This window comes from Equus asinus, chromosome 13, assembly GCF_041296235.1.
Source record: "Equus asinus isolate D_3611 breed Donkey chromosome 13, EquAss-T2T_v2, whole genome shotgun sequence".
NCBI classification, from domain to species: domain Eukaryota; kingdom Metazoa; phylum Chordata; class Mammalia; order Perissodactyla; family Equidae; genus Equus; species Equus asinus.
This window is the reverse complement of record NC_091802.1, coordinates 7,991,989-8,004,714: the sequence shown is the minus strand read 5'-3', so window position 1 is coordinate 8,004,714 and position 12,726 is coordinate 7,991,989. Positions and strand designations below refer to the sequence as shown.

At 42.6% G+C, this 12,726-nt stretch overlaps 1 protein-coding gene across 4 annotated transcripts in view; it reads right to left on the bottom strand.

Annotated features, from left to right (window-relative positions):
* Positions 1 to 12,726, bottom strand: part of ZNF18 (zinc finger protein 18) — a 30,919-nt gene that overhangs the window by 6,125 nt on the left and 12,068 nt on the right. For 3 of the 4 annotated variants that reach the window (XM_044744871.2, XM_044744872.2, XM_014864173.3), the window contains exons 2-6: positions 11,831 to 12,310; positions 9,884 to 10,073; positions 9,398 to 9,489; positions 1,083 to 1,167; positions 319 to 423 (exon numbers count right to left, since the gene is read on the bottom strand). In XM_044744871.2, the coding sequence (XP_044600806.1) occupies positions 319 to 423; positions 1,083 to 1,167; positions 9,398 to 9,489; positions 9,884 to 10,073; positions 11,831 to 12,220 (862 nt within the window). In that variant the 5' untranslated portion in view covers positions 12,221 to 12,310. The remainder of the gene's footprint in view (positions 1 to 318; positions 424 to 1,082; positions 1,168 to 9,397; positions 9,490 to 9,883; positions 10,074 to 11,830; positions 12,311 to 12,726) is intronic. The other variant, XM_070482322.1, reaches the window with a different exon arrangement.

Genomic DNA, 12,726 nt, shown 5'->3' with positions numbered 1-12,726 from the left:
TTTTTTTGTAATGGAATTCTACCCATATTTGTATTGGTCTTAATCTGTACTAATCTTAACTCTCTCTGAGAAAGAAAGCTGTCACAGCAGACAAGACTGAAGGCAGCAGATCTGATGTGTAGTCTTTCTTTCATGATTAAATATACACGTCAACAGCCCGATAGCCAGAGATAAGGATAACCTCGGTATTCAAACTGGACTGACCAGATCATGGCTAGTTATAACCAATGAAATAGAAATCAAGTCCTAATACCTCCCCACCACCTCCAATTTAATGACAGGTCAGAAATGGCTCTGGACCAATGAAAGATCACTCACCTGTGCAGGTAGGTCTTGGGATCTTCTCACTGATGTGAAGGTACATTCCTGCCAGCTCTTCCCCACACTCTGTTGAAGTTGGGTCAGGCTTGGAATTGGACATGCCTGATACACAGAGAGAAAGATAAATGGGGAGGACTGGGGACCAAGATGCGTCTTTCAAAGGCACACCCTGTGTGAAGTAGAAATATGAAGGCTTTGGAGCCCACTTAAGGAAACCCATCTGAGATGGATTTGTGGAGCTTCCAAGGCACCAGTACTCACAAGATGGCTAGGATACATGGTAAAGGTCACAAAAAGAAGAATCTGGGCAGACGGCCGGAAGGGCCTGCAGACCACCTGGCAGTCTAGTGCAAGAGTCATGATTGGGACCCCACTAATGGTTGGTTGGGACTGTGTGGTTTAGTAGAAAAGAGCATGGACCGAGTCAGCTACAGAGTTTGGCACTTAGGAGCTACATAACAGTGAGCAAGTGACTTGATCTGACACTCACTTTCATCACCTCTAAAATGGGAATACCATCACCCATTTCATAGATTAAAGGAGTTACTGTAGGCAATGTACCCACAACAGTTCCTGGCACACAGAACACTTTCAATACAAGGAAGTTCTTACTATAACTCTCCTATCTCCAGTTCCCAACTGTATCTCTAACAATTTCCTTCATGCAGAGAACTTCAAGCAGAGCAGCCATCTCTATGAGTACGCAGAAAATGTTTAACAGTCTTTCCAACTCCTTCCCTCAGGCTAACCCTCGCCCTCACCTCCTGAGACCATTTTCCCGTAGGTCTCCAGCATGAGATCCCAGTATTGCTCCTTTTGAGAAGAATCCAGGTGCCTCCACTGCTCCTAGAAAAAACACAATCCCGTGACTCCAATGAAGGTTTTTGAATTCTGCCTTGTCTGCCTATAGGAAAGCTGAGAAGAAAGGAATATGCTTTAGGATCCTGGCCGTCACAAGGTCTAAGAAATCATGGGAGGTGATTCAAGGGAAGAGGCCAAAGAGAAAACTCCAGTCCCTACACCAGTATTTCTTACTCTGGCTAAAAATATTTAGGTTTTAAGTTCTGGATTTTTTTAAGTTGCATCTATTTAAGATTGGAGAACAAAGAGAAGGCAGGAGCCTTTTCTACACTCTCCTTTCTTTAACTCTTTCGGTGCTTTTAATTGTTAGGCCTTTGAACAGTAGGAGCCTGATAGTCTCAATACTTCTTTAAAATCTGGAAATTCAAGGGGGGGGAAGCAAAGAAATTTAAAGGAATTTATTGGAAAAGCAAGTGTGAATCAGCAAAAAGGTGGGAAGAGTCAACAGTGAAGTCAACTGAGTTGTAAGTCTCCCTCTAAAACAGAGCCTGATGGATTCAGAGCAGGAGATGCTGCAGCCAGACACACTGGGAAACTCCCAGGAGTTCTGAGTTTACGGTCTGACATCAAATCACTTTTACTCCCAGGTAGTGGGAAATTGATAGGTTCTCTGGAGCAATTACCGCCAAAAACATGCCCTTCTGTTCCTATGGAACGGGGCACTGGAGACTCAAAACTGAGAAGGCTGTGTAACTAGAGTCTACTTCTGTGAATTCAAATTTCGATCTTCCCAACAAGGAGCTGACTGTTAGAAACTCAGTCTGTATAGCAGAGTGATTAATAGCACAGTCTTTGGAGCCAGACATACAGGGTTTCAAGTCCCAGCTTTGCCACTTTCTAGCTGTGTGATCTTAAGCAAGTAACTTGATCTTTCTGAGCCTCAGTCCTCACCTATTTATAGTACTGCACTCAAAAAATTGCCAGGAAGTTTAACAGAAATAATGCAAGTGTCACTTGTTTTCATAGCATGTTATACTTTTCATTCATAGCATTCATCACAGTTTATTAAATATTTGTGTGCATGTATACACACATAAGCATTTGATTGACAGTTGCCTCTACTAGCATGCAAACTCCATGAGAAAAGGACTCTCCACTGTACCTTCCCAGTCCCCAAGACCCTGCCCAGGACAGAGCAGGCACTCAATCTATGTCGTCTGGGTGAAATAAAGCCCTCAGCAAAGAAGTCCTCAGTAGGTGATATATATTATTATTCCTATCATATGCAGTCTATGGGATACTCAGTCTCCCAGACTCACCCCCAAGGGTTTGCAGAGAGAATTAAGGGATTCCCTGCACTTTCAGGAGCCCCAAAGTTGGTAGCCGTCCATTATTGTCAGGATTAGCCAGGCTACATGGAGCAAAAATGAGGAGAGGAAGAAGGAAAGATGAAGTCATCTTCCTCTCGCACATGGTATACTACTCAGGGAAGCCATTCTCAGTCCTAAATTAAGTCTGCCCTGGAGCACATCCAAGGGAAGTGCAAAGGGCTGAAAATGAATGGAGAGACCAAAAAGTCTTGAACTACCAGATACTAAGCACAAATTTTAAAAAGAAAGAGAGGGTTTAGATTTTTTTAGGGTGAACATGTGAAAAGTGACCTCAATATATTTAACTACATATTTAACTATTAACTATAACCACATTTTTAGTATGAACTTTAATTTTAAATTTTTTATTTTTAAAGTAGGAATTGTTAGCTTATTTTGTTGATCTTCTGTGAATGAAGCTACCTAAATCTCCTAAAAATAACCAGCTTGAGCAAACATTGCATAATAGGGGAGTCCTCAGTTTTCATGGTCAGAACACAGTCTCTTGTTTCAGCACTGGCACAGAAAAGGATGGGCATGCCAACCATAGTAATATCAGCTTGGCCACCTGGTTGCTGGATACAGGGCCTATTCTGTGGGTACCAGAATGGTAGCTACCAAGTACAGTAAAGGCAAAAAAGAAGACAGCCACCAAAACCCCTATGGGCCACAATCAGCCATTTCAAAAACCAGAAAAGATGATTCAGGAGTCTCTAAATAGTGGTTCTCCAGCTTAAAGGAATTGCCAAGCTGGGATGCTTGAATAAAACCACTTACTTAAGGGGCAAGACACCAACTGCAGCCATCTTGTCTTTTTCTCATTTAATCTAAATTCCTATCCTGGAAGGAGGGAAGTATAGCATTTGACAGGGAAATCATCTTGATTTTGTGTGGAAACAGCACCACCATGTGGGTTGAGGAGACAGTGTCACGACTGACTTGCACAAAGAGTTTATTGTATAGTGTTCCTTTCTCAAAGTCTGAAAACGCCAGAATGTGAGTAAATGCATCCTGGAGGCTATGTGAGGTTCTAACACAGTCACCGTTTCTAATAATGAAGTACCACCGAGGAGGGATGCTGCTTCATTACTCTGGCATCATTCACGAAGTTCCTAACTTATGGAAGAGATTAGAGGGAGTGATGACTTATATTTAAAAATTTCCTTCACTTAGAAAATAGTTCCCTTAAATATCAGGGTCCTTCTGATGCAAACAGCTGTTGTTAGTTTGGGGGAGGGATATTGGGATTGGGGAGGGATGACTTTGGTTTGTTTGGGTTGAACGGCTATTAATCAATTATCTGCTAATATAATACAGAGAATTCTATAAATACATACACACAAACATACATATACACACATATGGTGCTGGTGAGTATTTTGAATCTTTTGACTTTAAGCTGTCTGTAACAGGTCATGGTTAATGTTGGTACACGGAGTGAGCGTTTAACTGCACTAGGTGAAATATGTTCATCAAGCGTCCACACCTTTCACACGGATTCTCTGACTTACTGCAGAAGCAACAACAGTCCACCAAGCCTGCTGGGAACATCGGACGGAGTGCTCAACTCTTTTTAACCAAGCAACCTCCTGCCTAGCAATTTGGTTTCTGGGTACCTTAAAAGCAGGAAGAAGGGCACCTTTGAGACACTAAAAAGATATATCCCCCACCCTGCTCCCTCCTAACCCTCTCCCCCAAGGTAAACTGTGACGTTGGTTTTCTGGTGTCTAAATCTTTGAGCCTTGAAAGCTGAAGCTCAGGCCTGGTCTTCAGCAGCACATCAAGCAGCACCTACTGGCTTCCTATCTTCACCTTCCCTCTAAAGTACCTCATGAGCTGAGTCCCAAGAAGAGTGTCCCAAAGGCTGGAAACAAGATTTTGATTAAGGTGTTTAGGTTCCTGAAAAACTCTTTTTATCAAAGCAACTTACAGAGTTGTTATCTACACAATCAAGATAAACCTGTCCCAGAGACTTCTGTTTATAGCCAAGATGGAGTAACAGACTGGATTTACCTTCCTGCCTGAAACAGCTAAAAAAGGGGGCAAAATATACAAAACAATGGTTTGCAGACATTGCACGTTAGGCAGAGAGAACAGAAATTCCTGAAAGCAAGAAAGCAAATTAGATGAGCCCTACAGTTGCCCAAACTTACTGCCTGGAGAAGCATCCAGGCAGCAGCACAGCGAGGGGGAATTTGGCAGAGCCGGGCAGCCCCAGCTGAGCAGGAGGAGGTCAAGGGGGTTATAGAGTTAGCGGAGCAGAAGACCTGAGGGGAGCTGCAGAGAGAGCTCCAGAGATCTGCAGAGGGTCTCCCTCAAGTCCAGGAAAGCTCCCCAAAAGAAGCAGAGGGAACAATCCCCAGAGCTCATACAGTGCTGGAAATACTTCATATTTCCACCAGCCAGATTGGAAAACCTTGTACATCAAGGAGAATCAGGTAGTGTACTCAGAAGGGCATTGCCTCGGTACAGGGGAAAAACTAGCCCTAAACTAAAGACTTCTCTGGTGCCATATAACAAACTATGTTCAAGTAACTTAACCACATCTTAGAGCAAAGCTCGAGAACATTTATAGAAATGCAAAACTATCCAGCACTCAACAAGGTAAAATTCACAATGTCTGACAGCCAATCAAAAATTCCCAGACATGCAAAGAAGCAGGAAAACATCTCATAATGAGGAGACCAATCCATCCATTGGAACTGACTCAGAACTGACATAGGTGATAAATTAGTAGACAAGGATATTACTGCATATATTATAACCATATTCCATATGTTTCAGAAGCTGGAGGACAGATTGAACATGTTAAGTACAGACACGAAAGGTAATAAAGCCCCAATTCAAACTTCTAGAGATGAAAAATACACCTGAGATGAAAAGTACACTGGATGGAATTAATCTCAGATTAGAAACTAGAGAAGAAAACATTAATGAACTTGCAGACATAAAAACAGAAACTATCCAAAATGAAACACAGAGATTGAAAAGAAAGAAAGAGAAAAGAGCATTGGTAAGCTGTGGGACAACTTGAAGAGATCTAATACAGTCAGGTGTCGTTTAACGATGGGAATATGTTCTGAGAAACGCATTACCAGGTAATTTTGTCATTGTGTGAACATCATCGAGGGCACTTACACAAATATAAATTGTATAGCCTACTACACACCTAAGCTATATGGTATAGCCTACTGCTTCCAGGCTACAAACCTGTACAGCATGTTACTGTACTGAATGCTATAGGCAATTGTAACACAATGGTATCTGTGTATAAAAACATAGAAAAGTACAGTAAAAATACACTATAAAAAATCAAAAATGGTACGCCTATAAAGGGCACTTACCATGAATGGAGCTTGCAGAACTGGAAGTTGCTGTGGGTGAGTCAGTGAGTGGTGAGTGAATGTGAAGCCTAGGACATCACTGTACCCTGCTGTAGACTTCATAAACACTGAACACTTAGGCTGCACCAAATTTATTTTTAAAAATTTTTCTTCAATAATAAATTAACCTTAGCTTATTGTAATTTTTTTACTTTATAAACTTTAAAATGTTTTTAACTTTTTGACTTTTTTGTAATAGCTTAAAACACAAACACACTGTACAGCTGTACAAAAATATTTTCTTTCTTTATATCCTTATTCTATAAGCTTTTTTCTGTTTTTAAAACTTATTTTCTTTTACTTTTTAAACTTTTTTGTTAAAAACTAAGACATAAACACACACATTAGCCTAAACCTACACAGGGTCAGGATCATCAATATCACTGTCTTCCTCCTCCACATCTTGTCCCACTGGAAGTTCTTCAGGGGTGATAACATGCATGGAGCTGTCACCTCCTGTGATAACAATGCTTCTTCTGGAACACCTCCTGAAGGACTTGCTTAAGGCTCTTCTTGAGGAGGTGTCACTCTTTTCAGAAATATGTCTTATGGTGGTTTGCTTGGTTTGTTTCTTTTTTTCATCACAGATTTGCTTGTAAGCAGGTAACGTACCATGAACATTCCTCTCTATTAACGAAAACCTTTCAGTGTTGGGGTCCATGTTTTCAAACTTTTTAAGGAGCTTGTTGAGGTCTGCAAAAGCTTCTGTTAAACTCTTCACTGTGAATTTTCTTGGGGGTTATTCTTCTTTTTCTTCTCCTGCAGTTTCCTTTACTCTTGCCTCTTCTTCAGCTATACATTCCTGTTCCAGTTCCAACGACTCATTAGTCAGTTCCTCCGGAACCACTTCTATGACCTCCTCAATGTCACCCTCATCCACACCCAGGTTAAAGTTGTTCGCCATCTGCTTCTTGATTTCTGCAACCTCCTCATCCTAGGCAAATTCTTTGAAGTCATGGACAAACTTCTTGAGTGTCCTCTTCCAGATGCCATTCATACACTCCTTGGTGACATCACTCCAAGCCCAAGCAAGGTTCTTGATGCAGTCATAGATATTTTAATCCTTCCAGAATTGCATCAGTGTCTTCTCAGTGTCTTCTTCAGTTGCAGCAATAGCCTGAGCAAAGGTCCTCCTCAGGTAGTAGGCCTTAAAAACTGTTTTAACACTTTAATCCATTGTTTGGATCAAAGAGGTGGACTTTGGAGGGAGAAACACTGCTTTGGTATTGGGATAAAGAACATCAATAAAAGGAGGCTGCCCAGGAGCACTAACAATAAGTAAAATCTCGAAAGGTATGTTATTCTCCAAACAGTACTTCTCCACTTTGCTGGCACAGCAATTCAGGAGGACATCTTGGAAGAAGAGCTGGGCCTGCCATAACTTCTTATTGCTCCTGTAGTACACCAGCAGTGTGTACTTACTGATATGCTTGAAGGCCCTGGGATTCTCAGTGTGCCAGATCACAAAGGGTTTCCATTTGTAGCCTGCAATACTGCCCCAAAATAAGACTGTTATCCTGTCCTTAAAAGCCTTGAAACCTGGCATTGACTTGGCCTCCTTATGGATGAAAGTCCTTTCAGGCTTCCGTTTCCAGAATAAGGAAATACTGAATATTTGCTCTGGCAAGTAATTTTCCTCCATAATCAGCTCATCTAGAGTTTCCAAAACTTTTTCAGCTGCCTTTTAAACCATCCAGAGCTAGCAGTAAATTCAACATCACAGTCAGGTCCAGCCTTTTCTTTCAACACTGTGAACAAACTTTTTGTTTTGGCCGTGACCGTCATGGTGTTGAGAGGGATGCACTTCTGTGTCCAGGTCATTAGAATTTTCCTCGTGTCTGACAGAGGCCTTTCTCAAATTTTTGTTGGTCTCCTTAACCTAAATGAAGCAGATCCTTTAACAGCTTCCATCACTTTGCTCTTGTTCTTCAAGATTGCAGCTATGGTGTAATGGGACATGCCTGACTGGCAAGCAATAACCATCATTGATTTTCCACCTTTGTAGTCCTTAATCACTTTTAATTTCCAGGTCGATCACTCAATGTGGCCTCTTACTGGCAACATTAGCAATGGATTCTGTATGCTTAGGGGCCGTGATGAACAAAAAACATGAGATTAAATCAAGCAAGAGAGAAAACGATGCAATCAAGAGACACAGTAAACACGGGATGTATGAGGCTGCTGCTGACGTAACAACTGTTTTACCCTAAAATTTTTTTTATGAGTAGAAAGAGTACATTCTAAAATGACAATAAAAAGCATAGCTATAAATACGTAAACCAGTAACATGGTCATTTATTATCAGTACTGTATTATGTACTGTACATAATTGTATTTGCTATACTTTTATATGACTGGCAGTACAGTAGGTCTTTTTACATCAGCAGCATCACACATGAGTAATGCATTGCACTAAGATGTTACAATAGCTATGATGTCACTAGGCCATAGGAATTTTCAGCTCCATTATAATCTTATGGGACCACCAGTCATATATGTAGTCCATCATTGACCAAAATATTGTTATGTGGTACATGACTGTATATGTATACACATTATCATTATTCACATCCCACGTGTATTATTCTCAGAGTCCCCAAAGAAGCAGAGAAGGAAGAGAGACAGAAAAAACACCTGAAGAAATAATGGCCAAAAATTTTCAAATTTGATAAAAACTATGAAAACACAGATCCAAGTTCAATGAGCCCCAAGCAAAAAACACATGAAGAAAATGACTCCAACACTCATCACACACCCATTGTTTAAAGCCAGTGAGAAAATATTAAAAGTAAGCAAGAAATATACACTATATGGAGAAGAACAAAGATAAGAGTACATATGGCATGATTCCACTTTACACAAAATTTTAGATGATGCAAATAATGTATGGTGACAGAAAGCAGACTAGGAGGTGCCTCAGGACTGGAGGAGTGTAGAGTGGCAGGAGGGACAGATTACAAATGGCAAAAGGAAACCTTTGAGGGTGACGGCTAAGTTTATTATCTTGATAGTGATCATGGGTTCATGTGTGTATATAGATGTCAAAAAACTTACCAAACCCTACACTTTAAATACATGCAGTTTACTGTTTGTCGATTATACCTCCAGAAATTTGGGGGAGGATAAGATTCACCTGTCCCCCAGTAAACATAACCATTCTAAACCACAAACTGACTCCTATGTGAGAGGCCTAGACTAGGAAATGAAATACGGTCTTTTCTTAGCACAACCCAAAGATAATAAGAAAACAGAGCCAACTGTATGTGGGATAGAGACAAGATTACCTCTTCACAGCAACTTCCTCCAGGGCCCAGATTTCATTATTCAAGATGACAATTAGGAAACATTCTGCCTTAGAGAAACAGTGAAACTCAGGTTTCATTCCACATATATTATTCTCGTTATCCTTGCAAGGCCCCTCCGCTCCACTTCTGAGAATGCTTCCCTTTTCAATCCTCCTCACTATGGACACACCCTCAAAGCCTGGTTCAGGGGTAAGATAAACAGGGGCACCCAGCTCACCTGAGGTGCTGTGTGGAGAAGTGAGGCTCCGAAGTCCTGGTCTCTCATGAGCCTTCCCTCAGGCTGGGCTGGAAGCTGGGAAGCAGCCATCACTGAAATGAGAAGCAGGAGGTCTGAAGAATCTAGATGTCCTCCTCATCCACTCCCCAGAAGGTACAGATAAAAATCCTCACAAATTAGAACTGATACCTGTTCCGCACTCCATTATTTCAAAACTCATGTTTACCCTCTAACAAACTCCAACTCCCTGCATCCTTCCAAACCATGTCACCCATATTTTCTTCCACCTCCTTCCTCACAACCAAAATCCAAATGGTCTGGCCCAGTCATAACATGGTTTAAATTACAGACTTTGAAACTCCAATTCAGAGGGATTCACGTAGTCTACCCTGTCTCCAAACTTTCCCGAGATACCCCAATCTGAGCGGCTCACTCTGGCCTACTAACTACAGTCCCCAAGTTTCTCCAAGAGAGCACCACACTCACCTAATTCTTGTTCCATGTCAGACTCCTCTTTCACAATGTGGCTGAGTGGCTCCTCAGGCCCGGAGGGTGAACTCTGAAGTCCCAGCTCCGGAGGCACCACTTCAAGATGGGGCTCCACTTCCCCCCCTTGGCAGCTTGGAGATTCCACCTTCTCTGATAAGATCTCCTGTCCCAGAACTTGGATGCTGATCTAGAGACCACATGGTACTAATTACTGAAAGATGCAGAGCGAGGTGTTCTGAAAGATCCAAAGCTGACCTTCTATAACAGATCATGTGGCAGGCAGTAGGGACGCAGAGTACGGAAAGAGAAAACCAGCTTTTCTTTCCAGCCCAGCAGCAACCAGTGAGGGAAACATCCTGAGAGAGGCCAAAAGCTGACACGTGAACCAGGCCTGGGAGACCTTCAAGACATGCCACTAATACTGTGTTTCTACTGGACAGTCTCCACCGATTAAACTCAGGAGTCTTCTGAACAACTTCTCAAACATTCTAGTCTAAAGATGGAATGCGATGGGAGACTTTATCTTCAATCTCTAATGGCTAAAAAGTGTTGAGAGTCACAGAGAGTCTTAGAATTAGGTGAGGTATGGGGATCAGTGATGTGGAATAAGAAATACATATTCCGTCTTTGTCCCAGATTCCTGGCACAGAGCTCCTAAAACCGGTGGAATTCCCTGAAGGATAGGAGTGCCTTTTGTTATTCTTAATAACCCTTTTCAACCATACCTGAGTTTATGCTAATGAGATGACTCTGTGGGCCCCTAGAAAGCTTCAAGATGGAGGAACCAACCAAGAGATTAGGTTAGAAGTTTCAGCCCCAGCTCTCACCCTCTGGGGAAGGGAGAGAATTTTCAATTACCACTGGCCAGTGATTAATAATCATGCCTAAGTAATGAAACCTCCATAAAAAACCCTAAACTGTGGGGTTCAGGGAGCTTCTGAGTTGAACACATGGAAGTGCTGGGAGAATGACATGCCCAGAGAGGGCGTGGGAAGCTCTGTGCCACCCCCGTCTCCTCCATTTGTCTGTTCCTGAGTCACATTCTCTATAAAAAACTGGTAAACGTTAAGTATTTTCCTGAGTTCTATGAGTCATCGTAGCAAATTACCGAACCTGAGGATGAGGTTGTGGGAACCTCCAAATTTATAGCCAGTCAGTCATTAGTATGGCGGCCTTGCAACTTATTGATACCAGCTCAATACAAGGTTAACAAAAAGGAAGTCATATTACAGAAAAGAAACCATATCGTAACTTTAAATGATCTCTGACTAACTAGACCAGACATGCTCTGTAGATTAGACTTTGAGGTCCCTCCCAGCTGCTTTAAGATAATAACTTTGTTCTTTTGAGTTTCTTTGGAATGTGATGACCCCTAGCAGAGAGCCCATGCTGATAGCCATCATCTATGACAACTAAAAGATCGGGGTATAGGGTACTGCTCCATTCTCTGATGCAGATCCAGTAAAACAAAGGACTATCAGGAACTGGGACCAGATGTCTGCCCCACTCACAGACCAGCCCCATATATAACTGGCCAGTAGCCTTTGTTCTGTAAGATGGTTCTTTGGGACATGAGTCGGCCATCTTCCCCCTTGTTAGCAAGCTGTTATAAAGTCCTTTCGCTCCTACCACTTTGCCTCCTGATTACTGGCATGTGTTGTAGTGAACAGAGAAGCCCCCTGGGGTGGTAACATTACAACTGATGTCTGAAATGGGGGCAGTCTTCTGAGACGGATTCTTACCCTGTGGGGTCTGAGCCATCCCCAGATAGTGTCAGAACTGAATTGAATTGTAGGATACCCAGCTGGTATCGGAGACCTGGAGAACTGCTTGTTGGTGTGGAAAACCCCATACATTTAGTGTCAAAAAAAAAAAACAAGACACCTGGGAAGACCCCAGAGGAGCCCTGTAGCTCACTCACAGATCATGATACCCTCTGCTTACCCACTGCCACAGTCTCTGGGGGTCTCCCTTCAAGCTCTCCACAAGGGTCACTGCCTCCTCTCCGCTGCCTGGACACTGTTTCCGCACCCACATCTGGATCTCCCCGGGCAGGATGGTCAGGAACTGTTCCAACATGAGGATCTCTAGGATCTGCTCCTTCGTGTGAACGTCTGGCTGCAGCCACTGGAAACAGAGCCTCCGAAGTTGTCTCAGGGTCTCATGGGGCCCAGACATCACCTGGTAACGAAACTGCCTGAAACGCTGGCGTGCTGTCTCAGGGCTGCAGAGCTCCCCTCGAGGGATGGCATCTGGTCCAGAGAATGGGGAGTCCTCAGTCTTCGCCAGTGGCGGCAGCAGGACTAGTGCCTGCTCCAGCTCAACAGGCATCATCTGGCTTGGAAAGTCCTTTGGATGAAGTGCTTCTGGGATGGAGTTGTCTCTGAGGAGAACCACGTCTTCACAGAGTCTCTCACAGGGACACTAGATAGGGAGCGAGAATAAGTGCTATACAGAGGAGAGGGACACATTTTCAGAAAGAACAAATCCACCCGCCCTACCTGGGAAGCCTCGGAGTCAACCACCACACTTCTGAAATCGGTGGATACACTATTCTATTTTGAAAGATTGTAAACTTGAAGCCACAAAGCAAACCACTTATACCATTTCTAAACTGTCACCATCACTGACTATTTTACAACATTCTCTCTTGGTCTTCAAATGTCCAGACCAACTAGAAGAATGAAATATGCCACATGAAGCATTTTCACTATGGGTTTCCAGGTAAACAGCTCATCTTCAAAACACTTTTACGTCTGCATCTATATGTCTGGAGACTAAAAAACAAAGCCAAACAAAGACATTAAAAATGTGATTCAAAATTAAGGAGAAAAAGATGG